The sequence below is a fragment of the Protopterus annectens genome, chromosome 1.part0, assembly GCF_019279795.1.
Source record: "Protopterus annectens isolate FY-2018-M chromosome 1.part0, PAN1.0, whole genome shotgun sequence".
NCBI lineage: Eukaryota > Metazoa > Chordata > Ceratodontiformes > Protopteridae > Protopterus > Protopterus annectens.
This window is the reverse complement of record NC_056725.1, coordinates 774,873,838-774,900,140: the sequence shown is the minus strand read 5'-3', so window position 1 is coordinate 774,900,140 and position 26,303 is coordinate 774,873,838. Positions and strand designations below refer to the sequence as shown.

At 44.1% G+C, this 26,303-nt stretch overlaps 1 protein-coding gene across 1 annotated transcript in view; it reads right to left on the bottom strand.

Annotated features, from left to right (window-relative positions):
- Positions 1–2,831: 2,831 nt before the first annotated feature.
- LOC122794474 (calcineurin B homologous protein 2-like) overlaps positions 2,832–26,303 on the bottom strand; it is a gene marked incomplete in the record, with an annotated part of 852,721 nt that continues 829,249 nt past the window's right edge. The window contains 1 exon segment of the mRNA XM_044062900.1: positions 2,832–3,962. Within this exon segment, the coding sequence (XP_043918835.1) occupies positions 3,909–3,962 (54 nt within the window).

Sequence of the window (26,303 nt, the reverse complement as noted above, 5' to 3'; positions counted from 1 at the left end):
GAGCCCTGAGCTCTGCCCCTACCACGTCTAGATCTACCCCTAGACTGTGAATCATAAGAAGGCCAATTCCTACTAAACTTCGGGGGCTGCACTTGCAAAAAATCTTTAACAGTCTGCATAGACTTAGCCTTGTCTTCCATTTTCTTTAAGACTGCCTCCACAGGTGAACCAAACAACACATCAGACTGTAAAGGAGCATCTAAAATCCTTGTCTTAACATGGTCAGATAAATTCTGATCCCTCAGCCAAGCGTGCCTGTGAAGAACTGACCCAGTGGCAGCCACCCTAGATGAGGCCTGTACAGCATCAAAACCACATTGTAAGGAATGCTTACCCACCTGTTCAGAAACATGTACCAAATCTTGTAATTCTTTACATTCAATACCTTCCGCCAGAGCATCTGCCTTGGACTTCAATTGAGTAAGTAGATAGTTTTGATATTTCAACATGTGAAACTGGCAATTCAAAGCCCTCATAGCTAAGGTGGAAGAAGTATAGACTTTCTTTCCCCATCTATCCAAAGCCCTGGCTTCTTTATCTGGAGGAACGGATTTTTACAACAGAGGCCTTGACACCTTTAGGTCCCTGACTAACAGTTTCTGGGTCCGCCCTAGGACTCTTATAAAGATATTTATGAGCTTCAGGCACCCTGTAATACCTATCCGGTTTAACAGGAGCAGGAGGCAAAGAATCAGGATTAAGTGAAGCCTCTGCAAACACATCTTCCACAACATTCAGAACAGGAGGTATAGCCAAAGGCCTATGCTGTGGTAAAAACAAAATTCCCTAAGCCTTTTCCTGGAATCAGAGAAGTCCTGACCTTCCCACTTAAAATGTTCCCTCATGGAATGAAGAGTCTCTGAAAAAGAAAAATCCTCTGGAGGAGAAGCAGAAGGAGTAGAATCATCCACATCAGAATCAGAATAAGGAGAATACTCCTGCAAGTCTTCAGCCGAAGACTCTGAAACATCTGAAGCCTGCTCAAAACTCCCCAACTCTGGCTCCACCCTAGGCCTCTTATCAGGAGGGCAAGAACCTCTAATCAAAGTAATTAAATCTTCTGCCATTTTAAGCATGTGCTTCTTGGGCACAGATCCTGAAGAACTAGGAGTGACACCAACAGAAGCTAAACCTGGCCTGCCTCTGGGAGAAGCCTTGGAAACAGAAGGAGAGGGCCTAACCACCCTAGGAAGGGAGGGAGTACAGTAACCTGAGAAGCCCCTCAGCCTGACCTGCCTCCTGAGAGGCCACATCCTGCAATAACAAAGTCTCCCCTGGGACTCCAGAGAAACCTCCTGCGGAACCACGGTTCCACGCACTCTAAAGAACCGGCGTCCCGGATGACTCTTCTTGCCTGGGTTTAGCTGCTTTGTCTTTGCGCTTCTTGAGCATCCGACGGCATATTATAATTGCACCGCTTCCCAAAGACCAACCTGGCACAATCTAACCTTCGGCAATAGTGCGCTATTGAACCTAGCACAAAAGCGACAACCAACAACGTCGTGCTCAGGCCCCAAACAAGGAATACACAAACTATGTTAATCTCTATAGGGTGTCTGTTTCCCTCTAGAAAAACAGTTAATCACTTTTCTGACATCCGGTAAACCACTGAGGCAAGAAAAACTAAAATATTCCCCAGGGGGTACTTAGCAACTTTGACTCGGTCTGAAACTCAAAATTTCAGAACGCCGAACGCACTTGCTGCTTCTGCATCGGACCATGCGGCAAAAAAGACTGAGGATATGACGTCGGTCATGCACATTTGTACCCTGACGTCCTGATGTCAGTCTTAAGCGCCTTGACCGACGTCAGCCTAATACTTTGATATTCGGGCCGACCGAGGACAGCGGACTACCCAAGTGTAAGGACTGCAGCAATGTGAGATGAAGAACATCCCTCTTTTTAGCAGAAGCCATGAATTCCTAGCATATACTGAAATAACAAGACCATCAAAGTAAGCTGTAAGCCATCTCAGCTGGAGCAAGAACTTGGTCTGAGCATGAGTAATAGTGTTAAAATTCAGAAAATGTTAAAATTGAGGTTTGTTTTATAGTGTGTGTTAAGAACTGTGCAACTTGTAGTTTTTACAAAAATTAAGAAAAATACTAGACAAAAGGATTCTTCATAATACATGGACTGCATGTTTCTGGACTTGATTTTCATCTGCTAGACTAAGAGTTTTATTACATTTATTTATGTTGGTGTATACAAAGCTGCTTTTTTGGAACATAAAGGAATATGAAACCCTGAAAGATTCTTCAGTAAATGCCAAATGAAAATATCTCAGAAACATTGTCTCCAGAGGTCGACAAAACTTAATCCTGAATCTGAAGTTACGTTGGTGAACCATCAGAACAGTGTCTGTGCTAGAATTTACTTTGTTCCTTTCAGTACACTGCTACAACTGGAGGAGTGATTAATCACCTGATATGTGACAGCAGAAAAATATTGCATCTCTGACCAATATTCACAATGATAACAAAAGTGAGTGACAGTGCAGTTACTGTGACTTTTGTGGGAAGTATAAATGAATGGAGTCAAAGCTAAAAATATAGGCTGTTTACAGACTCAAGGCTTAAAAGGCTATTTTAACTAGATTTTAAAGAAACCAAGGTTCAAAATCTGAAGGACTGAAAATATTGTAAATCTACTGTAACACCCAGGTTGTAGTGCCTCTTCATAAAAAAAAACATTTCAAACCAATTGTCTACAAATGTTTACCCAGAAATAAGTTTCATGTAATATGTAGTTAGATCAGGCATTACAAACTAAATCTTGATATATCACACTATTCTTCTACCTATTACAACATACAGTCACAAAGCTGCCCAGAAGAATAAAGTCAGTCTTTATTAAAATACGGAATTCAAGTCTTTGCTTTCACTACATTCATGAATCTTGAAATATATGCCCACTTAAAGACAAAAATACAGAAAATGGATTAGAAAATGGCTAATGTTGGTTATGAACTTATAGATAACATTCTAAATTCTAGCACAACCTGTGCAAGAAAATAACCAAAACGCTGGTCTTTGACTTAGGAAACATGACTTTTAATACCAAGCTGAATAAAGTTGTTTTATGGAGATCCTTAAATATAATATGTCAGAATTATCATACTACAAATGTATTGTGCATGCATCATATAATTTGTATTATGTGCGACTGTAACTCTTTCAGAATATGCTGTCTGAATATTTCAGAACATATACTCTTTACTCTTTCGCTCAAAAAGCAAAGGATATTCTGGGTAGCACTTCAACATAGACTTTGCACTTCCAAAGTTAGGCAATGAATTTAAACCAGTTATTTTTTAACAAGTATTTAATTTTTGACACAATGCAGTAAAATAATTGACTTCTGAAAATATCCTTATTTGCATATAATAGGTGTTAAGATAATCCTTCATATTACAAATCCTTCATATTACAAAACTACAAAGTTTAAATCAGTAACATTTTGGTTATGGTGGCATAGGATGAGGCTTAGTCACAATTAAATATGTTTAAAATGTTTTTTTTTTCTGTTAGACAAAACAATTGGCTGTAGTCCTCCAATCATCAAACAATACTCTGCAGGATCACACCATATAAACTTTCTGTACAGAAAAGCAGTGTCAAATTTATGGTACATTTCACATTTTCACAAATATGCTTACAACTGCATAATGCAAATGTACCAAATTAAATATTTCATTTAGATGTTTGCTGTGAATAATGTAATCTGATATATCTTAGATGAAATGTAAACTGCAGTTTTTCTATGCATCATTCATATTTTGCATAACTATAATCTAGCATTTGGTGAAAATGTCTACATTCAAGATATCTGTAGTCATGGCAGTTGATTATGTTTAGGCAGCATTCACTTTAATTTCTATTCCACATAAATGTCAGGCTAGTAAAGAATCATTTCAAGAACCGGATGCTCATTTTGTGCTCGATGTTTACTTTCTCCAGGGACTGTAAGTGAAAAAAATTGAAGAATATTGTTAGTAATATTCATATAACAATGCTACCGGAATCCTTCACATTTTCATTAAGATTATACAACATCTCTTCAACTGTTATTAAACTGAGCTTCAATGAATGACCATTTCCTCAAAACTGCCGGACTTCCTTCTCAAGATTGTGTGACCTTGCAGGTTGTTATAATAAACTTTTGCCTTGTACATGAGGATATATGGGGTGCCTGGCTCCATCCTCTCCCAGTACTGCTTATATTTTTATATTTAGTTTTCTCTTAAGGTTTTGTTAAAACATTCCACTGCTGGAGACAGACTCAACAAAAGGTACCATAACCATCTTACTGCATGGTACTTTTGGTGGTAATGCCTGGAGACACTGACAATCCCAAGCACCATATGCCATGTTTTGGTAAAGATAATATTCAAGGATAAACTTCAGATGTTGACATGAAAGTTCAACTGAAATAGCACAAGATTTAAAATCTATAGACTCATGAATTATGGCAAAGCCAAAACAGATCAGTAGCAAAGGCCAAGAATCAGGAAAGAATAGTTGTGCAAAATCTTACCATAACCATAGATGTCCTATTCCATGTTGCAGTATTCTTGTTGTGGGATTTCCCACCTCAGGTGACCCGTACGTTGGCTCCTATACAAAAGCTTCAGCTTGGCTGCTGCAGCTGCATGGGATGTCACACGTAGGGTCATAAACCAGGGGCCTTAAATGTGACGTCTGCATGCACATACTTCAGAACTTGAAAACCCAGCAGGAGTAGTAGAAGGCCCAGCAGGAGGAAATATCAGGCATAGGGCCCTTATGTGGTTTTCACAGGTCCCCAATGCAGAGTATAGGATGCCATGGATTCAATGATATACTGGACTGAGTAAGAGAAGAGAAGGGGGTTTTTGGTGGGTGGGAAGGAATACTGCAACACTGAAGAGAAGGACATCTATGGTTATGGTAAGATTTTACACAACTATTCTATGTCATTCTATTCCTATGTTGCAGTAGTATTCTTGTTGTGGGAAAGTACCACAGCTTAGCTGGAAGGAAGAGTGGCGGATGAAGAGGCTGATTCTACAAAGCCCTGTAGGATTGCCCTGGCAAATCCTGCTCGTGCTCTGGAGACATTGTCTAATTTGTAGTGTTTGGTGAAAGTGTAAAAGGTGGACTATGTCACTGCTTCTATAACGGAAGCAGTGTCCAGGCCTTTGAGGCTGCCATTGCACTGGTGGAATTAGCTTCAACTCCCTGTGGGAGATTTTTACCATGGTGTGAGTAACAGAGGCAAATGGCTTTCCTGATCCTACAGGCGATGGTTTGTTTGGAGACTGCCTTGTCCTAGGGTGGAAGGAAACAAAGAGTTGATTGGATTTTCTAATGGATTTTTTTTGTCTGGGTAAAATCTTAACTGTCTGTGTACATCCTGGGAGTGAAGTATCCTCTCACCTTCATTGGTGGGAGAGGAGTAGAATTTGGGTAGGTGAATAGATTGGTTTAATGACAAATCGTGGCATGAAGGAGTTGATTCTTAGTGTTACGCTGTCCTTGTGGAAAGTAATGTAAGGGGGTCAAGGCCATTAAGGCCTGTAGTTCTGACACCCTTCTGGCTGAAGGTATGGCCACTAGCAGTACTGTTTTCCATGTACACATCTGAATAGTAGCTATCCCAGCAGGTTTGAATGGGTGCTGGGTTAGCTTTTTCAGAATGAAGTTAAGGTCCTAGGGTGGTGGGATGGACTTTCTTGGAGGCCTTATGTGTAAAACCCCTTTTAAGAAAAGCTTAACATTGAGGCTGGCTAGTAAGGTAGGGTCTAGTGGTAGGCAGGCTGAGATTGCGGAAAGGTGAACTTTTACTGAAGAGTATGACAGTCCGCCTTTTACTAATTGACACATATATGTTAGAACTGGGGGGGGGGGTCTGCAATGCATAGGTCCCTTCCCTTGTCCAGACTCCATTTTGAAAATCTTTCCCATTTAGCTAGGTATGATTTTCTTGTAGTAGGTTTATTGGCCTCCCTCAGGACTGAAAGCATGTCCTCTGAGTAGTGGTGCCTGAAGGGAATTAAAAGTTTATCACCCACAGTGTCGGTGACAACATTGGCAAGGGTGGGTGGATGAGGGTTCCCTTTTGTTGCGTCAGAAGATCCACCTTGTGGGGTAACTTGTGGTGACTGCCCTTGGCTAGATTGTGAAGTAGGGGGAACCAGTGGTGCCTTGGCCAGTGGGGAGTCACCAACAAGATTTTTGGTTTGTCTCTCCTGATTTTCAGGAGGACTTTTTGAATCAGTGGGAAGGGGGGGCATATAGAAATGTCCCCTTCCAAGAAATGCTGAAAGTGTCTGCTACCCAAGCTGGAGGAGAGCAGGTGTTGGTGCACAAGGTCTGCTGTTGTCTGTTCTGGGGGGAGCCAAGCAGATCTATTTGAGGAGTGCCCCACCGGTGGACTATGTCCAGGAAGACTGTCCTGTCCAGCATCCATTCGTGTTGTGGAGAGGATGTCCTGCTCAGAACATCTGCTTGTTTGTTGTCCTGCGAGGGGATGTAGGATGCCTTCAAGGACAAGATGTGGTGAGAGGCTAGATCCCTCCCATATCAGTAAGGTTAGTCTGCACAGGTGGTACACTTCTGTCCCTCCCTGTTTGTTGAGGTATCACATAACTGTGGTGCTGTCTGTAACTATTAGGAGAACATCTGGTAGCAGCAGGGGACTGAAATTTTTCAGAGCCAGGAGGACTGCTGTCATTTCTCTCACATTGATGTGTTTGGCCTTTAATGAAGGGTGCCATGTTGCTTGAAACCTGTAGGATGCCAAGATGGCTCTCCATCCTGAATCTGATAAATCTGTATGCATACACTGGGTTAGGAGAGTGGGCTGGAGGGGAAGGCCTGGGTTGAGCTGGACTTGTTGAACGCACCAGCAGACCTCTGCCTTTAGGCAGGGTAGGAGTGTGATTTCTTGTTCCAGGGGATGCTGGTGTTGGGACCAAATGTTTTTTTTAGATACCACTGCAGTTTTTGCATATGCATTCTGGCTAGAGGAAGCATAGGTATGGTGGCTGCCATTAGCCCAGGATCCTTAGAAATTGCCTTGCAGTGATTACTTGGGTCTGCAGCAGGGCTTTGAAATGGGAGGTCAGGGAGCTGACCTTGTCTTGGGGTAGAAAAAATTTTTATTAAGACAGTTTTGATTCTGCAACCCACAAATATCTTGTCTTACTCTGGGGTTAGGGAAGAATTTGGGAGGTTGAGGGTGAACCCCTGATTTTGTAAAAGGGACAAGGTGAATTGCAAATGGGCTGAAAGGGTTTCGTTGCAGTCTGCCAGGATCAGCATGTCATCTAGGTAGGGGTAAATCTGAATTCCTTGTGTTTTGCAATGGGCAATGGCAGGGGCCAGGCATTTTGTGAACACTCTGGGGGCAGTGGACAAACCAAAGGGCAAGGCAGTAAACTGGAAATGAGAGGAGAGTCCAGAGAAACGTAAACATTTTCTGTGGGAGAGTAGGATGGGTATATGCAAGTAGGCTTCTTTTAGATTCAATGTGGCCAAAAAAGCCCTGGTAGGTATGAGAGGAAGGAGGATTGGGAGCGACAGCATTTTGAAGATGGGCACCTTTAAGAATAGATTCAAGAAGGAAAGGTCTAGAATAGGTCTCCATGGTCCATCCTTTTTTGGGGACCAGGAACAGTCGAGAGTAGAAACCTTTTCCCTCCTCTCCTGAGGGGGCAGGTTCTATGGTACCCACGTTCAGAAGGTCTGTCAGGACCTGTGGTAAGAGATGTCTTTGATTTTTTCGGGGAAAGGGAATGCCTCTTAGGGGTGGATTTTCTTTCCAGGAGAGGAAGTATCCTTTTTGGGTAATGGCCAACACCCATCTGTTTTCCAAAAGGGGGGCAGTGGGACAGGTGGGCAGAGAGGGGTAGGGGGCAAGACAGTCATGCATTGTTGGGACCACCTCTGTCCTGAAAAAGCTGCCTAGGGGGAGGCTGTGGGGCAGCTGGCCTGGAAGTTGTTTGTCTCCTGGTATCTCTTCTAAGTCTGGAAGAGGTAGATCCAGCAGGGGTTGGGTTACGTCTGACAAATGTGGCCTTGGCAGGGTAGTTCCTGTAATATGTAGGGATGGGGACACAACAAATGTTTGATGCCTTGTAATTCCTTGCTCTTTTCTTCCAGGTTGTTAAAAAGATCTGCAGATTGTTTTCCAAAAAGGAAATTGGGGTCCAGGGGGGCATCCAAGATTTCAGACAAAGTTTTCTAGTAAGTGTTGAAGTCTAAGCCAGGAATATCTCCTGAGAACAGAGGCAGATGCTGCAGAGTGAGCAGAAGCTTCTGCAGCATCATAGCTGTATCTGATTGAGTGTCTGGCTGCTTGGGCAATCAGAGAAAGTTTAGAAGAGATGTCAGCTTTTGTAGGGCAGTCAGGAATAGTGGCCAGCAAGGTAGAGGCTTGACAGACCAGGTCCAAAGCATATTTGATCATATGTGTCTGATAGTCGATGGCTCTAAAATTCAAAGTGGAAGAGGTATAGACCTTCTTACCAATCCTATCCATAGATTTGCTGTCCTTGTCAGTGGGTAAGAGCGAGGCAGACGGAATGAGTCTGGATTGCTTATCCAGATATGTGGCAATCACACCTGGGTCTGCCAGGGAGGGGTTTGACTAGGACTTTTTGGTCATCAGGCACCTTGTAAGCAGCAGTCTGGCTGTTTAGGGGCAGGTGGCTGAGAATCTGGTGTCTCTGATGCAGAAGTAAAAGCATCCAAGTATGCAGGAATGACAGGTGGGATGGCAGAAGGGGAGGGGGATTCTACCTGTAAAAGTTCAAAGTACCTCTTCTGAGTTTCAGACATTTGAGAGGTACCCCATTTGAAATATTCTTTCATTCTGGTGTTAGTTTCACAAAATGTAATATCCTCTGGTGGAGAGTCTCCCTCAATAGATTCTTCATCTGGGGAGTAGTACTCCTGAGTTGAAGCAATTTGGGAAGGTGTAAGAAATGGATTCCTCAGAGGAGGAGTAATAGGTGTCTTGCTCTTTTTCCTGTCCTGAGAGGCCAGAGGAGAGAGAGAAGAGGCAGAAGCAGGTCTAGGGCTTAACAGTGGTAGAGTAGAGGGAGATGAGGCTGAAGGTCTAAGGACCATAAAGGCCTGTATCAAGGAAGAAGTGAAGGATTGCCTGTCAGGTAAGCCTTCTTTGGTCAAGGTCATATGTTTGTTTTTTTTGTTTCTTTTTGGATGGTGTAGACGTAGGCATTGGCCTGGATCAGATCACAGTCCAACGGTAGTAGCATCCAGAGGAGTGATCCTGGTTGGAGGCTTTGCTAAGTCTGGTTTCCCCTCGACTACAGCAGTAGTCGGGGTCTGGGCTGGATCCAGGGATGTGCCAGTCGTCAACTGAGAAATGGCTTCTACAAAAGTCGCAGCTGAAGTAGACTGATCCTCCGGGCATCCCTCAACTCCTAAATCAAAAGTTGGCAAGGCATCCAGTAGCGGAGCGGCAGAAGTAAAGGGCCTAGGAATCTTGGCCTTCTTAAGCAGAGGTTCTTTTGAGCCCTCTGAGGTGGGATCCATCCTAAGGGCTAACTGTTTAAGCCGTTGGTTCTCCAAGTAAAGATTAAAAGTGGCCAGATGGCTTCAAAGGATCTTAGGGACAAAGGATTGGCAAATGGAGCAGGAGTTGTGATCGTGCTCCCGGCCTAAGCAAACAAATACAGCGGTCATGCGAATCCTTATGGGGTATCTGCCGATCGCATTGGCATTTACTTTTTTGCTGACTTCGGCTATGACTAGCTACAACAAGCCAAGCTTTAGCAAGATAATTAGAAGAAAAACCCCAATGGGGTACTTAGCTTTTTAGATGTTTGCGTTGAAGAAGCGAAGCACATGATGTGTCGGTCTGCGGCAGAAATGTTCTGAGGTCTGTGCGTACAGATGTCACGTTTAAGGCCCCTGGTTTATGGCCCTACGTGTGACGTCCCATGCAGCTGCAACAGCCAAGCTGAAGCTTTTGTATAGGAGCAGATGTACTGAGGTGGGAAATCCCACAACAAGAATACTGCCACATAGGAATAAAAGGACATCATATTTTATGAATTGGTATTAACATAAAAGTTTGGCAGAATATGAGAATCTGTATTAACATGCATTTTCTGATTAAAAAAGCAGTCTGCAAAGTATGAACTTACCATACCAGTAGATGTCCTACTGATCACTGTTGCAGTACTCCTGACATACTGAGGGTTGTCACTGCTGACATCGGGCTGGGGTACTAAAGCCTTATCTTCCCGAGGTCATATGTCTGCTGCATGATCGCAGCTCGTACATGTTGGGGTATAAAGATGAATATATATAAGCATGGATCTTCAGACTATCTCTAAGCCAGTGGCTTGAAGACTACTAAGAGAGGAGACTGATCAGCTGGAAGGGGTGTAGCTCGAATTGATAAGAAAACTCCTCCATACTCATGTAAGAGAGCAAAGGAGGAGAGAAAACTGAAGATGGAAGTGAGTAAGAGAAAAGGCGATGGTGGGTGGGATGGAATATTGCAACAGTGATTAGTAGGACAGCTACTGTTATGGTACGTTCTCATACAAATGTACCATGTCCTGCTTGAAATCACTGTTGCAGTATTCCTGATATATGGGTGACTAACCAAGTTGAAGGAAGAAGGAAAGGTGGTTGGCTACTGAGTAGAAAAGTTGTCCAGCAGTCTGGACAGGACTGACCTAACAAAGGTTGCCCACGATCTGGAGAAAGCATCAATTTTGTAGAGTTTGTTAAAGGTCTGTACAGAGGACCAAATGACAGCCTCCAAGACCGACCTGGAGTCTACTACTTTATGAAAAGCCTCTGAGCAAGCCACTGCCCTAGTGGAATGTCCTTTAGGGCATGAAGGAAAGGTCTTATATTGTGAGCAGCAGAAATAGATAAGAAGAATCCAAACTGCAACAGTTTGTTTGGAGATCAAATGGCCCAGCTTAGGGCTCATGAATGATAAAAAAAGCTGGTTAGTCTTTCCAAAGGATTTAGATAAAATGCGAGTTGCTTATGGATATCCAGGAAATATAAGATCCTTTACAACCTGTTCTGTGGATTGGAGAAGAAAGAGGAATAGCCTGATTGAGGGATAGCTCATTCACTGCCTTAGGGATGAAGGATGGCTTAGCCCAGAGAGTCATCCTGCCCATGTGAAAAATAAGAAAAGGTGGGATAGCCATGAGAGCTTATAACTTGAAACTCTCCTAGCAGAGGTGAGAGCCACAAGGAGGATTATTTTGCAAGTACAACATTTTAGAAAAGTAGATAATGCTGGATCAAAAGGAGACTGTGCAAGTTTTTCTAGCACAAAACTAAGATCCAAGAGGGAGAGATGGGTTTCCCTGGTGGGTTAAGATGCAGGACTCTCCTCAGAAAAAGCTTGACCTCTGCCCTTGCCATAAATGGAGGGCTAAGAGTGAGGCAGGCATTGATAGCTGATAGGTGAGTTTTTATAGAAGAGTAGGCCAAACCAGATCAAAGTAGTTCACAGAGACATTGCAGTACAGCAGGAACTTGTGATGAGTGGGTTCTGACTATGTTTGCGGCACCAGTAGGAAAACCATTTCCACTTACCTGTGTAAGATTTTGTAGTAGTGGGTCTCCTGGCTTCTTGTAGGACTTGAACAATCTCTTCAAAGAAGAGGTGTCTTTGAAGAATTAAATGGAAGATTTGGGTAGAGCAGCATTCCTTTCTTCTGAGTTGTAAGGTCTGGTTGAAGAGTAATTCTCCTGTAATTTCCCTTTGTCCTGTGAAATAGCAGGAAAAATCAATGCTGCCTTGGCCAAAATTGTGCCAGTAAAAGGAGTTTGGGTGATAACTTTTGTGCCCTATGAAAACTTTTTGGAAGAAGACGCAGAGGAGGAAAAGCATAGAGGAACTTCCCTGTCCACTTCCTTCAGACTGATACATTTCTTCAGTAACTGAGGTTGCCATTTCCCCTGCACTCGGTGTGATCCTGTCCATGCTCCCCATTGCTTGTCCAAGGTGTCTGTATGAACCTGTTGGAAGAGGAGGAGGTGGAGTGAATGACAGTCCTGGGCTGAGGATGATGTGCCCCTTCCACCAAAGCAACTCCTTTTTGAGCCAAAGGGAGGAGGAAAACCAGGGTGTCAGGGGTGACAGTGCTAGGAACACACAGATTTCAGGTACCACTGGATTTTTCTCATGTGAAGTCTTGCCAGGGGGAACATAAGGATGGTGGCTATTACGAATCCCAAAATCCTTAGAATCTCCCTTGCTAAGCAATGGATTGCGGAAGAGATTTTGGAAAAAATGGTCAGACTGTGAACTTTCTCCCGGAGGAGGAAGGCATGCACTTTTGTGTCCTGTCTGCAGACCAGGAAAAACAGATGCTGTGCAGGAACCATGTGGGATTTTCTGTAGTTTACAGTGTCCCTTAGACCTGTCAGAAGTTGGAGAGTTAAGTGCAGAAGCTGAAGAATTTGTGGAGAGCGCCTAGATTAGTAGATCATCCGGGAAGGGGAAATCTGGATTCCCTGAGTGTAACAGAAAGCTACTGCTAGAGCTAGGCACTTTGTGAACACTCTTGGCACTGTGGAGGAAACTGGAGTAATATCCTGCAAGAAGGATGGATTGGTATGTGTAAGTAGGCATCCATACTTCTTCCCCATCTAGGGACACTAAGGCATGAAAGGCAGAAGAGTGTGAAGAGAGCATTTTGAAAGACAGTACCTTCAAGTATGTATTTAGAAGAGATGGGTCTGGGATGGGTCTCCACTGCTCTTCTTTCCTTGGGACTACAAAAAGCCTGGAGAAAAATCTATTCCCATGAAGTCCTTTGGACTTGCTCGATGGTGCCCTGATGAAAGAGTTCTTGAATAACGATTGAAAGAAGGGATATTTGGTTGTGACGCAGTCGTAGCATGTCTTTCAAAGAGGAATATTTTCCCAAGACATGACATAACAATCTTTGATGATGGAGAAGGCTCACTTGTCTCTGGTAGTGGGCTTCCCACCTGGCCAGGACAGCAACATCTTTGGGAAATAGGAGTTATGGGGTTGCGGGCAGGATGCTGCAGAGATTGTCACAGATATTTGCTTCCAAAGGGAGGTCTCCCAGCTGGAGGTTCCCTATGTTTTTTTTTTTTCAGAGTACCTTTTCTTACGGGTTCTTCTTCGTTTCTGAGCTGTCCTAGGATCTCATTTAATGAAGGCGGCAGATTTAGATGGATAGTTCCTATGTTAGTTAAGATCTAAGGAAAGTAGCATCTGCCTGCAATCTTTCATGGCTTTACCTTGGTCTTGGAGAGTTTTGAGCAAGCTGGCAGCCTGAGGACCAAACAGTAAATCTTTGTCAAAGGGAGAGTCTAAAATTTTTGATTTGAGCTCCAGGGACAGGCTGACTGTGAAGCCATGTATATCTGTGGATAACAGATCCAGTGGCAGCTGCCCTAACAGAAGTATCCACAGCACTGCCATTGCGCTTAATGCTGTGTCTGGCTATTTGAGTTGCCTGGGATAACAGGCTCTGCATTTGATGCTTAGACTCTACTGGAGGAATGTCCAGTATAACTCTGTTTAAGGAATGCAGGAAAGAGATCAAGTACTTTGTCATTTGAATCTAAAAGCAAGGGTAGCAGAGGTGTAAACCTCCTTTCCCCACCCAGTGATAGCCCCACTATCATTGTTCGTAGGTAGGGCATTACACTGGGCAGGACTACAGAGAGATACTGCAGAGGGGTCTGCCACTGGGTTCTTGTATAAATATTTTAGGTCATCAGGCACCTTGTAAAACCTGTCTTGTCTTTTAGGAGTTGGTGAATGAGAATTAATGTAGAAGAGGTGGACTGAAGGGTGTCCTGGAAAACTTCAAGGACAGGAGGGATTAGAGAAGGGGCAGGGGTATCCATCTCCAAGAGGATATAATACCTCTTCTGAACATCAAAGTGTTTCATCATGTTCTGCATAGTCTCCTCAAAGGAAGCTTATTCAACAGGGGAATCCAGTGAAAGGGTGTCTTCTCTGTCAGAAGAGATTTGACCTGGAGAGTGCAGCAGAGAGGAATAGTCCAGAGAATGGTCAGAGTTGTAGTTCTGTTCTTCATTAGAAGAGAATATCAGGGTAGGTTTTTGAGGAGTAGCCTTTGACTGTGGAGCCACAAAAGAGCGAGGTTTCAAATATAATAGCTTTGAACAACCCCTGTGAGAAGTCTAGCCACTCATTTCCCTAGCTACTGAGGGACAAGTAACATGCCTAGTCTTCTGCTTTGACTAAGCCGGACTTGTGGATGTGTTCGGGACTTAGGCAAAAAAAAAAAAGACACTTGGTATGCAAGTCCTTGTAAGGAATCAGCCTACTGCACCCACACTTCCTCCTCCTTGCTGACATCTAGCAACTTTCAACAGAGTAATGCAAGTAAAAAGGAAGCTTCGCCAGTATGGCACTTACACGAATAAATGACTGAAGCAAAGGTACCAACAACCAAACAGCGAGCAGCCCAGACATGCAACCTGCATTCCGGCTGGCAGTGACAGTATGAGGAGCCACACTCGTATGTCTATCTATATACCCCAACGCATACAAGCTGAGGTTATGCTTTGGATGTATGACCACAAGAAGATAAAGCTTTTGTATCCCAGCTGGACAACAGTGACAACCCAAATCTCAGGAATACTACAATACTGATTTCAGTCAGGACATCTGTAAAGTCATGCAGAATTTAATGACTGCAGCTATCACTGTTTTGCCACAAAAGCACAAATGTTATGAGGGATGTAGCTAAATTCTGAGATACAGTTCAGGGATGATCTTGAAAATGAAGAACATCTGAGACCTATGGAATGACATGCAAGTCTTGTAAGATACTGAGAAGGCAAATTACTTGTTATAATAGTAGTACTTCTGTAATATGGTGACAGTGAATTCAGTGACAGGTAATACAGATCCCTGTTTGCACAGGGTGATTCACACTAATTAACTCTCAGTCTGCCTTCCCTTGGATTACTACTGTTAAAATATTGACAAGTAGAAAAAAAAAATCGCACAAAGGTCAGTTGTCAAAAACATATCTATTGAATATCAAACTGCTTTAAGAAGCCAAGCTGACATGCCTTTCTTCTCCCAGTGAGTACAGACTATATATGACAAATAAGTGATAAGCTAGCACATAAGTAACATCACTATGGTAATTTTTCTTTAAAATGGAGACGGATTTTCTGTGTTTATACTCATAAAGATGAATACAGATGTGAGGTAGACTTACAAGAAAGAAATTCTGCAGGATACGTATATCAAATCAGCCATTACACAAAGCTGCTGGTGCAAACAATAATATAGTGATTTTTTTCTCGAATTCTTCATTTAGTTTTTGGTATGTAAGCAGCTGTACTGGAACCAAGCTGTCCTTTTATTTGTGGAAGACGGAGTCTCAATGATTCAATTATCAAGTTAAATACACATTCAGAACATAACACATTCTGCTCAAACAATACTGTTGTTTAACAAAATCAAAGTCGTTATTACTAATATAAGCAACAAGGTCACACATACTTAGGAGTTCAGTGCAGACGGCAGCAGTAACATAACATGAGTACAATGACATGGAGTAATCCTGTGAAAAATTAAATTCATAACAGTAATGTCCTTGAGTTAGAACCAGGAAGCAATGTGGGTTGTGCAAACAGGACACTGAAAATGGAAAAAAAAATGAATAGAAAGCATGGCAAAAAATAAATAAAATCATACTCTTACAAGCAATGTGGATTTTTATTTATAATTTTATTGCATGCAGGAAATGTAAGGAAAGCAATGGGCTATTTCTTAATACGCTGAGTACAGAAATGTAAATTCACCAAGACACTAGAGAGTAAATGTGAAGAATTTTAACTCAACCAAAACATCAAAATGAGCCATTTGGATCAGATCATGAAGCAAGGCAAGAAAAATAAAACAATAATACTTCTGAGAAAGGGGCAGTAAAAAAAAGCAGAAGGGACAGCACAGTTAAAGAAGTACAAAAAGGATGATTGTGAAAGTGAAAACCATAGAAAACTAAAAGAGTGCTGAGATGAAAATACCCATACGAACTGTGATAACATATGAGCCAATACATAAAGGCAAAGGTACTGTAGAAAAAATGAGGACAAATAGTTGCCTTGTGCATACTCCTATGACTAATAGTGAAGGATATATACAAAGGTTTAAGTACAATTACAGATAAAAATAAAAATGTCAGCACATACATGAATCAAATAGGTATGCATACAGTGATATTACATGCACAATATACAATTTATGAACTGAAACTGAAGTACTTTGAAATATCAAGTAATAATACGGATGTTACAGATTTGGTGGTCTCAGGCCTTCAGCCAATATCTTGGTGGAAAAGGAACAAACAGGATGATGGAAGGAATATGCAAAGGAAATAAATGTTTTATGTATTTATTATTATAAAGTTAATAGGAAATAACTATAAAATGGTGAACAGTACTCAGCATGTAAATGCAAATGGTAGTTATAGCTATTAGGTACAACAATACTCAAAAAGACAGCAAACTTTTATACAAGGACTTCAGAATAAATTGCTTACACTAATATTCATCCAAGAAAAGCCAAGTAGAAATGAGGCAGGCAGGCAAAACATGACCATGAACACTTCTCCTTAGGGCAACCAAATCCTTTATTGTTAAAACAACAAGATAAGCACTTTCGTCTCAATTTTAGACAGTCAAAGAGACTTCATCAGATAAAATTGCAACTTGCCTTTGGTCCGCTGTTTACTTTTTCCTCCCATCATAAATGATACAGATGTGCTACACCGTATAACAAATCAGCAACACTGTCCTTAAGATAGGTTGCTTATCTTAAGATAAGTTGGAACATTGAACCGCACTTATCACATCAACAGGGGACAGTGTCGCATATTTATAGAGTTTACTAAGTTACGCCAAATAAGCCTTGACTGATTAGTCAGACTTACCAATTGGATAATAATATTGCACAGTAATAAATGGACACCCTTTTAAGGGCCTTTGGGTAGCTGATAATTATTAGCTGGTGGTGGCAGGAATTACTACCATATAGTCTGGGTATAGGGGCACAGCTGGAGAATCTGTGTCAGCCTTTCCCAGGAGTGTCTGTAAAGTTGTATAAATACTTATCACGTGTGTGTGTGTGTGTGTGTGTGTGTGTGTGTGTGTGTGTGTGTGTGTGTGTGTGTGTGTGTGTGTGTGTCTCAGCTACTTGGGCAGGGACACGAAGCACTGTTTGGACAGAGAGGGTACTGGAGGTTAGCTTGCCAGCTAGGCTGAGATCTGGACCCTATAGCTGTGCCAGTGGGGAGTCTTATTGGGGACCTGGAGAGAAAGGAAGTAACCATCCCCAGTCTGACTGTGACCTCTGTGTGCTCTTAAGGGAAATTGCACTTTAACGTGTGTATTTGTTATCCTATCCTCTCATATGAGACACCCTCTCTGGTGTTAGTGGTGGGGATCGAGGCTCCTTGATTGCTGGGCCAGGGCACAGGCCCCACATATTAAGTGGTGGCAGTGGTTGGGATATCCTCACATATTAATTGGTTTGCAGTGGTTGGGATATGCACATCACATATTAATTAGTTGGCAAATACTAATTGGCTTGTAGTGGTGTGGGTAGAGTGAATCCTGTAGCTTATGTACAGTGATCTCTGAAGATGTTTTGTACTCTAAATCAGCCATGCAGTGAATACTCAGAATTCAGATCACAATTGTTTTATTTTTTTTGTTAGCTTAGTTAGTCAGGGTGAGCAGGCAGCATGTCAGCAGAGGAGTATGGAAAGCTGACAAGGAGCCAGCTGGTGGAGATGTACCAGGCTAGGGGACTGGTGCATGGAAACCTGACTAAAGCAGACCTGATTGCAGCCTTGGTTACAGCTGCATCAGAAAACAGCATCGAGGAGGACAATCAGACTGGCAGTGGAGATACAATATCCTCGGAGAATGGACAGCTCAACCTTTCTGCGAAGGACACTCAGACTGGCAGTGGAGATACAATATCCTCAGAGAATGGACAGCTCAACCTTTCTGCAGTGGACTTAAAAATCCAGCTGGAGCTAAAGAGACTTGAGTTGGAGGGTCAGGCGTTTGGAGATAGAAGTCGAAGAAAAGGAGAGTCAGAGGATCCATGAGAGGGAAATGCTGACTCCTCGCCAGAGTCATGGAGGTAATGGGGAAGGGAGTAACTGGACCCCAGAAGCACAACAAATCAGTAAATTTCTTCCTCAATTTAAAGAGGGGGATAATTTTGATAGTTTCATTCACATGTTTGAGAAGCTATGCAAACAGTATAGTGTTGACCAAAGGCTCTGGGTAAGGTTCCTGACTCCCTTACTCCTTGGGAAAGCTGTAACTTTTTTGTCGAAAATGCCTGATGCTGTCTGTTTCGATTATACTGCTGTAAAAAATATCTTTTAGAATGTTTTAAGCTAGCACCTGAAATGTATAGGAAAAAGTTTCGTGAGTATAGACGCAAGGCAGATGAAAGTGTGTGTGAATATGTTGCTGAACTGAGCACTTATTTTCATAGCTGGGTGAGTGGTTGTCAGGTCACCACTTTTGAAGGGCTGGCAGACCTTTTAGTGAGGGAACAAGCCCTTAACACTTTCCCTGAGGACATGAGGATCTGGTTAGCTGATACACAATGTGCTACTTCAGATGAGTTGGGGAAGAAAGGAGACCTATACCTGGCTGGCAGGGCAGGCATGCACAGGAAGGGGACCCCCAGCACTGCTCATGGGTCTAAAGGAACCCATGGTGGGCAGCACAGACTGCCCCAACAGAATCTGCCAGTAGCAGGGGAAGCCACTAGTCGAGGTACATGTCCAGGAACTAGGGTTAAATGTTTTGAATGCAACCAGTGGGGCCATGTGGCATACAGGTGTCCACGGAGGCAAGGTGGGGAACCAAAGGTGAGGGGAGCCAGTAAGGGGGAAAGGCAAAATGCCAATAGTAGGTTGTCTTGAGACAACAGGGCTACTAAACTACCATCCTGCAGATGTCCTGAGAGGGAAGGATTTGGATGAGGCAGTACCATGTGCTTATGCAGTTACATGCAGTGAGGCTAGGAGACAAGCATGTGGGTCTGCTAGCCTGGGGGAGACCCAGGCAGACTGCATACTTGCAGCCAGGACTGGTGAGGTGGTTACTTCAGGAAGGGAGCTACTTTGTAACAGTGAAACTGAATGCGAGCCACAGCTGCTTGTGGGTACTGATGTTCCCTTTTTACAGACTGACTGCAAAGGTAAAGGTGAGTAGTAGTACCCAGGCTGACAGTGAGGCACCACTGTCAGAGGATGCCAGACTTCCTGTGGAAGGGGAGCTGGGAAGGGTTACAAGGAGAGAGTTGAGACAGGCTCAGCTCTCAGACCCTACACTGCAATGCCTGAGGCAGGTAGCTAGGGAGGCACCTGATTCTCCAGGGAAGGGGGAATATGTATACTGGGACAAAGGGTTACTATACAGAGAATGGACCCCTGAGGGAGGGCTAGAAGGCGAGAGAGTACAGCCTACCATCTGGTGCTTCTAGCCATAGCCCATGATATTCCCTTTGCAGGTCATATGGGCATAACACGTACAAAGAGGCATATTATGCAGACCTTCTACTGGCCTGGAATTTCCAGAGATGTAACAGTGTACTGCAGGACCTGTGAGCAGTGCCAAAAGATAGGCAAGGCAAGAGACAAGGTGAGAGCTCCTTTGATGCCTTTGCCTGTGATTGAGGAGCCATTTCAGAGGGTAGCTATGGATATTGTGGGTCCTCCGAGTACCCCAAGTTCCACAGGGAAAAATATATCCTAGTGGTAGTGGATTATGCTACACAATACCCTGGGCAGTTGCTTTGTCCTCCACTGAGGAAGAGAAGGTGGAAAATGCTTTGCTAGAGATTTTCAGCAGGGTAGGTTTCCCAAAATAAATACTGACTGACCGAGGTGCCAATTTCATGTCAGACCTGCTGGCTTATCTGTGGAAGTCCTGTGGGGTGAAGCACATGAAGATTACCCATCACCAGACTAATGGTCTTGTTGAGAGGTTAAACTCTACAATCAAGTCCATGCCACGGGCATTTGCAGATCAGTTTAAGAGGGAGTGGGACAAATATTTGCCCCATCTGTTGTTTGCTTACAGAGAGGTTCCCCAGGAATCCACAGGTTTTTCACCCTTTGAGTTGCTGTATGGGCATAGGGTGAAGGGACTTCTAGATTTAATTTGAGATGAGTGGGAAGGTGAGTGCGAAACTCACAAGGAATCTGTTGTGGCATATGTCCTAAACCTCAGGACAAGGCTCAGGGAACTCATGGGCTTGGCCCTGGAGAACCTGGCAGAACCCCAGCAACAGAAGAAGGTGTGGTATGACAGGAATGCTTGAGCTAGAGAGTATGCTGTGGAGAAGCAGGTAATGGTTCTCATTCATTGTCAGACAGAACAAGCTGCAAGCAGCTTGGGAGGGTCCCTACAAGGTGGTAAGAAAGGTAAGTGATGTTAACTACATGGTGGAAGTGCTAGGCAGATGGCAGGGGCACAAATTGTACCATGTTAACATGATGAAACCTTACCATGATAGGGAGGCCCTTGTGCTGAGCATTTGCAGTGGATTGCAGGAGGAGTCTGAGGGAGATCTGGGGACTGATCTCCTCACTGAGGCTCAGGCTGACACCTCAGTGGAAGGAGTAGCAATGTCCCAGCAGCTATCTCCTACCCAAGTTCGAGAAATCCAAGCAGTGTTGCAGGAATTTGGGGACATGTTCACTGGGAAACCAGGGTGCACCCACTTGGTGCAGCACCAGGTGGATACAGGACCCCAAAGGCCTATTAGGCAGGCCCCTTATAGGGTACCTGAGAGAGTCAGACAGACTCTGAGGGAAGAGGTACAGGAGATGTTGGAACTAGGGGTGATTCAAGAGTCCAACAGTCCCTGGGCCTCCCCAGTGGTGCTGGTGCCAAAGAAGTATGGCAGCATCAGGTTCTGTGTGGACTACAGGAAATTAAATAGTCACACAGAGTCGAATGCTTACCCCATGCCTAGGACAGATGAGGCCCTAGAGCAGCTGGGTGGGGCTAAGTATCTTACAACCATTGATCTTACCAAGGGTTACTGGCAGGTGCCCTTGACTCCCAGTGCTAGAGAGAAGTCAGCCTTTGTGACTCCTTTTGGCTTGTATGAGTTCACAAAAATGACCTTTGGGATGAAGAATGTCCCAATGACTTTCCAGTGGCTGATAGATAATATCCTAGCAGGAGCAGGAGGGTTTGCCCTTGCTTACCTAGATGATATTGCCATCTACAGCCATTCCTGGCCAGAGCACCTTCAGCATGTCAGGAAGGTGCTGGGCAGACTCCAGAGGGCAGGGTTGACCATTAAGCCGAGCAAATATCAGGTGGGTATGGCAGAGATCTCCTACCTAGGACATAGAGTGGGGAGTGGTAAGATAAGGCCAGAACCTGCCAAAGTGGAAGCCATTCAGGCATGGCCTGCACCTGTTACCAAAAAGCAGGTGAGGGCATTCTTAGGGACAGCAGGGTACTACAGAAAGTTCATCCCCAGTTATAGTACCATAGCTGCTCTCCTCACAGACCTGACAAGGAAGAACAGGCCAGATAAGGTAGTGTGGACCCCAGCATGTGAGCAGGCATTCCAGAAGCTTAAAGAAGCTTTGGGAGGACCCCCTGTGTTAGCCAGTCCAGATTACAGCAAAGAATTTGTTGTGCAAGTGGATGCTTCGAACTATGGGGTGGGGGCTGTACTCAGTCAGATTTCTTCAGAAGGGGAAGAGCACTCAGTGGTTTATCTCAGTCGTAGGCTCCAACCCAGGGAGGAATGCTATGCAGCTGTAGAAAAGGAATGTCTAGTCTTAGTGTGGGCACTGCAGAAACTTCAACCTTATCTGTATGGAAGAAAATTCACTGTAATGACAGATCACAACCCTCTAACATGGTTAAACAGAGCCAGCCAGCAAAATGCCAAGTTGCTAAGATGGAGCTTGGGGTTGCAAGCATATATGTCGGTGCAGAACCGCAGTGGGAATAGCAATGCCAATGCAGATGGGCTCTCTCAAGACAGGGAATGGGGTGAGGTACACTCAGATAGACCTAGCCCTCTCAAGCTGCATTTCTCAAGGATCACTTGAAAAACTAGCTTGAGTTCTCCGGGGGGGAAATGTGAAGACTGGTAGAGAAGGGTGAAGGCTGCCAGACTAGCCAAATAGAATTTGATACATAATTCTGGCATTTGTAAATATAAATGTAAAATACAGGCTTATTTCTTAAATGAAAGAAAATACTAAAATGTTGAACTTCAAGACTGTAGCAACATTGCCATCTGCTGTAAGGAAAACTAAGTCAAGCATTTCACATCTGTTCTTTGAAATTAAAATTATGTCTTGTACGTTCTTTGATCTCCAGAGCTCAGAGTCATTCGGTCTGGACTAGCACATTCTTTCTATTGTTTTAACTTAAGGGATAATTTCTAGAGTGTACATGTGAAATGTCTTATGTTAAGTTGTCCATCTTGCCTTCGTTCTCGCTGTTTGGGTTCGGAGCCAATCCTTGGCTCCGACTCGGCCATCTTCTATAGCTCGAGAGCTGTTTACTGGCTCGAGGCTACCCCTTATCCCAGAATGCCCAGTGTCAGCTACCCAGATCTCGTTTGCTGCTTCAGCTGCGAGGTTGCTTCGTTACTGGCTCAGGCTTAGTATAGTTTTTTTCTATTATTATAATTGTTGTTTATTCTTAAAATTTATCAAGTTTTTTTTGTAAAACTAGATCTAGTACTTTATCCCTTATCGCTTTCTTGTGTGTTGCCGCTTTGTTGGCCGTCGCTCCATAACTCGCAGGCCTTTCTTTCCCCTGAACTCGTTTAAATTAGAGAGTCCCCCCCCCCCCTTAGGACAGCCGTTTAAATTAGAGGCTCTCCTTTCTGTTCCTTAACTGTAAAACAAACAAAAAAAAAAAAGACTGTTCGTTTCTTAGTTTAGTAGTATAACATTTTTCTTATTGTTGTTGTGGTTCTTTAGTTTGTTTTTGTTAGAAAAATGTCTAAAAATACCAAGGTATCTGGCTTCAAAAAGTGTGACTCATGCTGTCAGAAAATGTCTCTGACAGATGGGCACACTAGTTGTGTATATTGTTTGGGCACTGTTCACCTGCAGGACTCCTGTTCTATATGTCACGCTTTTAGTCCAAGGGTCCTCCAGGAGCGCAAAAACAAATTAATCCTTCGGGGATTACTGAAGCCTCAGGATTCTCTGGCTAAAAGTACTCAGCCAGTGAAATCCCCTAAGTCTGTCAAGCCATCAGCTCCACCTTTGGAGCCGACTCCTTTACTTGACCAACCAAGTATGTCGGTGCCGGCTGGCACCGACAAGGCAACTCCTCCATCGGCTCCATCTGATATTTCGGAGACGTCTAAGAGCCATAAGTGACTGAGGTCTCCGTCCTTGGAGCCCATCCACTCAGCACCTCAGTCACCCTTGTTACAGACTGAACATAGCCATCATTCTTCCCACTCCTCTCAATCCTCTAGATTATCGGATCATGATGTGGAGAGAGTAGTAAGTAGGTTGCTTAAGTCACAGGCACTCGTAAAATTATTGTCCAGCCCAACTCAACAGATATTGGCTCCAACCACCTCTATTTCCGTTCCTCCTTCGATTACATTTAGCTCGGAGCCGGAGACCATGGATCTGCAGGTAGTAGAACCGTTGGCGCCGATCATCATCTCTCCTTCGGTTCTGACGTCTGCTCCGATTACCTAGATTGTACCTTCTATCAAGGGATCTGGGAGTCAGGGCTCTCTCATCAGCTCCAAGGGGGGAAGTGGCATCGGACCCTTGTCTGACCCTGTTCTCCCCCTCGGAGCTTCGGCACAAGTGAGCTTGGCTCCCACATCAGCCTCGGAGCCATCACCCTCGACGCGGAGAAAGACTCCTGTTTCTTCAGAGCCAGAGCTTTCTCTGCCTAGAGGTCATGATGCCTTCAAGGTCATGCGGAGTGTGCTGTCCCCTGAAACAGCTCTACTGCCAGCTCCATCAGCTCCTCCCCCCGTGGTGTCTGTTCCAACCTCTACTCCTCCTCAGACCCTAAGCATAGGGAACCTATGCCCTAGGAAACCCCAATGGGTGATCCCTCTTCTTCCGAAGCCTCCCCTGATCACTCAGAAGAGCCTCCCCAGAAGAAGAAGTGCAAGAGGAAGCACATAGACTCCCCTGAGTCTGTCACCTCAGATACAGACATGGATGAATTGGAAGTGTCCCTAAGGTCCCCCTCTGAAGAGGTTTCCTTTTCGGACATCCTTGAAATGCTTAGACAGAGGAGGGACTGGACTTCCCTAGCCCCTACCAAGGATGAGTCTGTATACCTGGACGCATTCAGTTCCTGACCTTCCACCTCCTGGGTATCTCCTCGTTTCAATCCACTCATGTCTGTAGTGGTTCGGAAGGCTTAGTCAGCTCCAGATTCTGTGGAACCTAATCCGAGGAGACCAAACAAATTTATTACAGACCCCCAGGACATACAATTCCTCTCCAAAAGTGTGTCTGTTGATGCCATGGTGGTAGCAGCAGCCACCAAGAAAGAGTTAGCAGAAACCTCTTCATCTGTTCATCCTCCAAACAGAGAGTCTTGGACGATGGACAGATATGGAAAGCGAATGTTTGCTTCAGCGACCTTTTCAATGAGGTTTCTGAACTATCTATGCCATTTTACACATCTTCAGAGGGATCTCCTGAAAGAGCTTGGAGCTACCCTTCAAGATCCTACAGCTGAGGGAGTACCAGCCAAATTAGCTTCTCAGCTTGCTACGCTTAATTCCACAGTCAACTCCTCCATGAGGCTGATTTCCTATGCAGCCGATGGAGTGAGCAGAGCCACAGGGACAGGTGTGGCTCTCAGGAGACATGCTTGGATGTGGCTGTGTCAGTTTGCAGAACCCTTTCGAGCATCCTTCACCAATTCTCCCTTTGATGGCTCCTTTCTCTTTGGGCCTCAGGTGACAGACACGTTGACCAGGTGTGAGCAGGAAGACAAGACTCTCTCTGCCGTGGGAGTATGTTTTTACACCCCTTCCAGACCTTATCCCACGAGTCAGAAGAGCGGAAAGATGTGGTTCCGAAAATCCCAGGGACCCTTGCCTGACACACGTGGTGATTTTTCCCCCAGGGTAAGAGAGGGGGAAACAACAATAACAGACGCCGCCCTTGTGGCAGAGAGGGACCGCAAAACCAGGGTGACAGAAAAACCTTCTCTGCCTAGCCCTTCCAGCATCCCTGAAGGGTTGCCCATCTGCTCATCTCTGGAGGCAATTGGGGGAAGACTTTCGCTGTACCCAAAAGCCTGGCAAAATATAACAAGAGACAGATGGGTACTATCCATTATATCCGGAGGTTACAAAATTCCCTTTCATCAATCCCTCATAGAATCAAAAAAGTCCATCCCAGATTGTCCCACCCAATCTAAGGGATCAAGCAGTCACAGAAGTTTCAAGACTGCTAGAAAAAAGAGCCATTCAAGAAGTCCCCGCTGACCAACTAGGATCTGGAACTTACTCAAGATTCTTTTTAGTACCAAAAAAGACAGGGGACTGGAGACCAATACTGGATCTCAGCAGATTGAACAAATCTGTATAAAAAGAAAAGTTCCAGATGGTAACACTGCAGTCCATTTTCCCTTTTCCGGGTCAGGACAATTGGATGTGCTCGATAGATCTTCAGGACGCGTACTACCATATCAAGATGGACAGACGCTCTAGGAGATTTCTTCACTCCAGGTAGGGGTCAGTCATTACCAATTTAGAGCTCTGCCCTTTGGTCTCACCTCAGCCCCCAGGGTGTTCACCAAGTGTATGGCAGTAGTCATGGCTCACCTAAGGCGTCAAAGATTTCAGGTGTTTCCCTATCTAGACGACTGGCTCCTGACTGCTACCACCAGGCATATCTTAGAGGCACGGAATTATACAATCACATCATGCACTCAACTAGGCATTACAGTAAATTTCGAAACACATACATAGGAGCAGAATTAAACACAAAAGAAATGTTTGCAAGATTACCACAGGAAAGAGTTTCCACTATTCGTCAACAAGTATTAATTCTAATGCAGAGCAAAAGGATTCAAGTCAGATATCTCCTTCAAGCTCTAGGCTCCATGGCAGCTGCCATTCTTCTTGTCCCATTAGCACGTTTCCACATGAGAATCCTTCAGTGGCTTCTTTTCATGCAGTGGTCTTTCCAGGAGCTAACCATGTCTCACATGATCCTGATCACAGAAACATGCAAAAGGCACCTTTCTTGATGGATGGTCTTC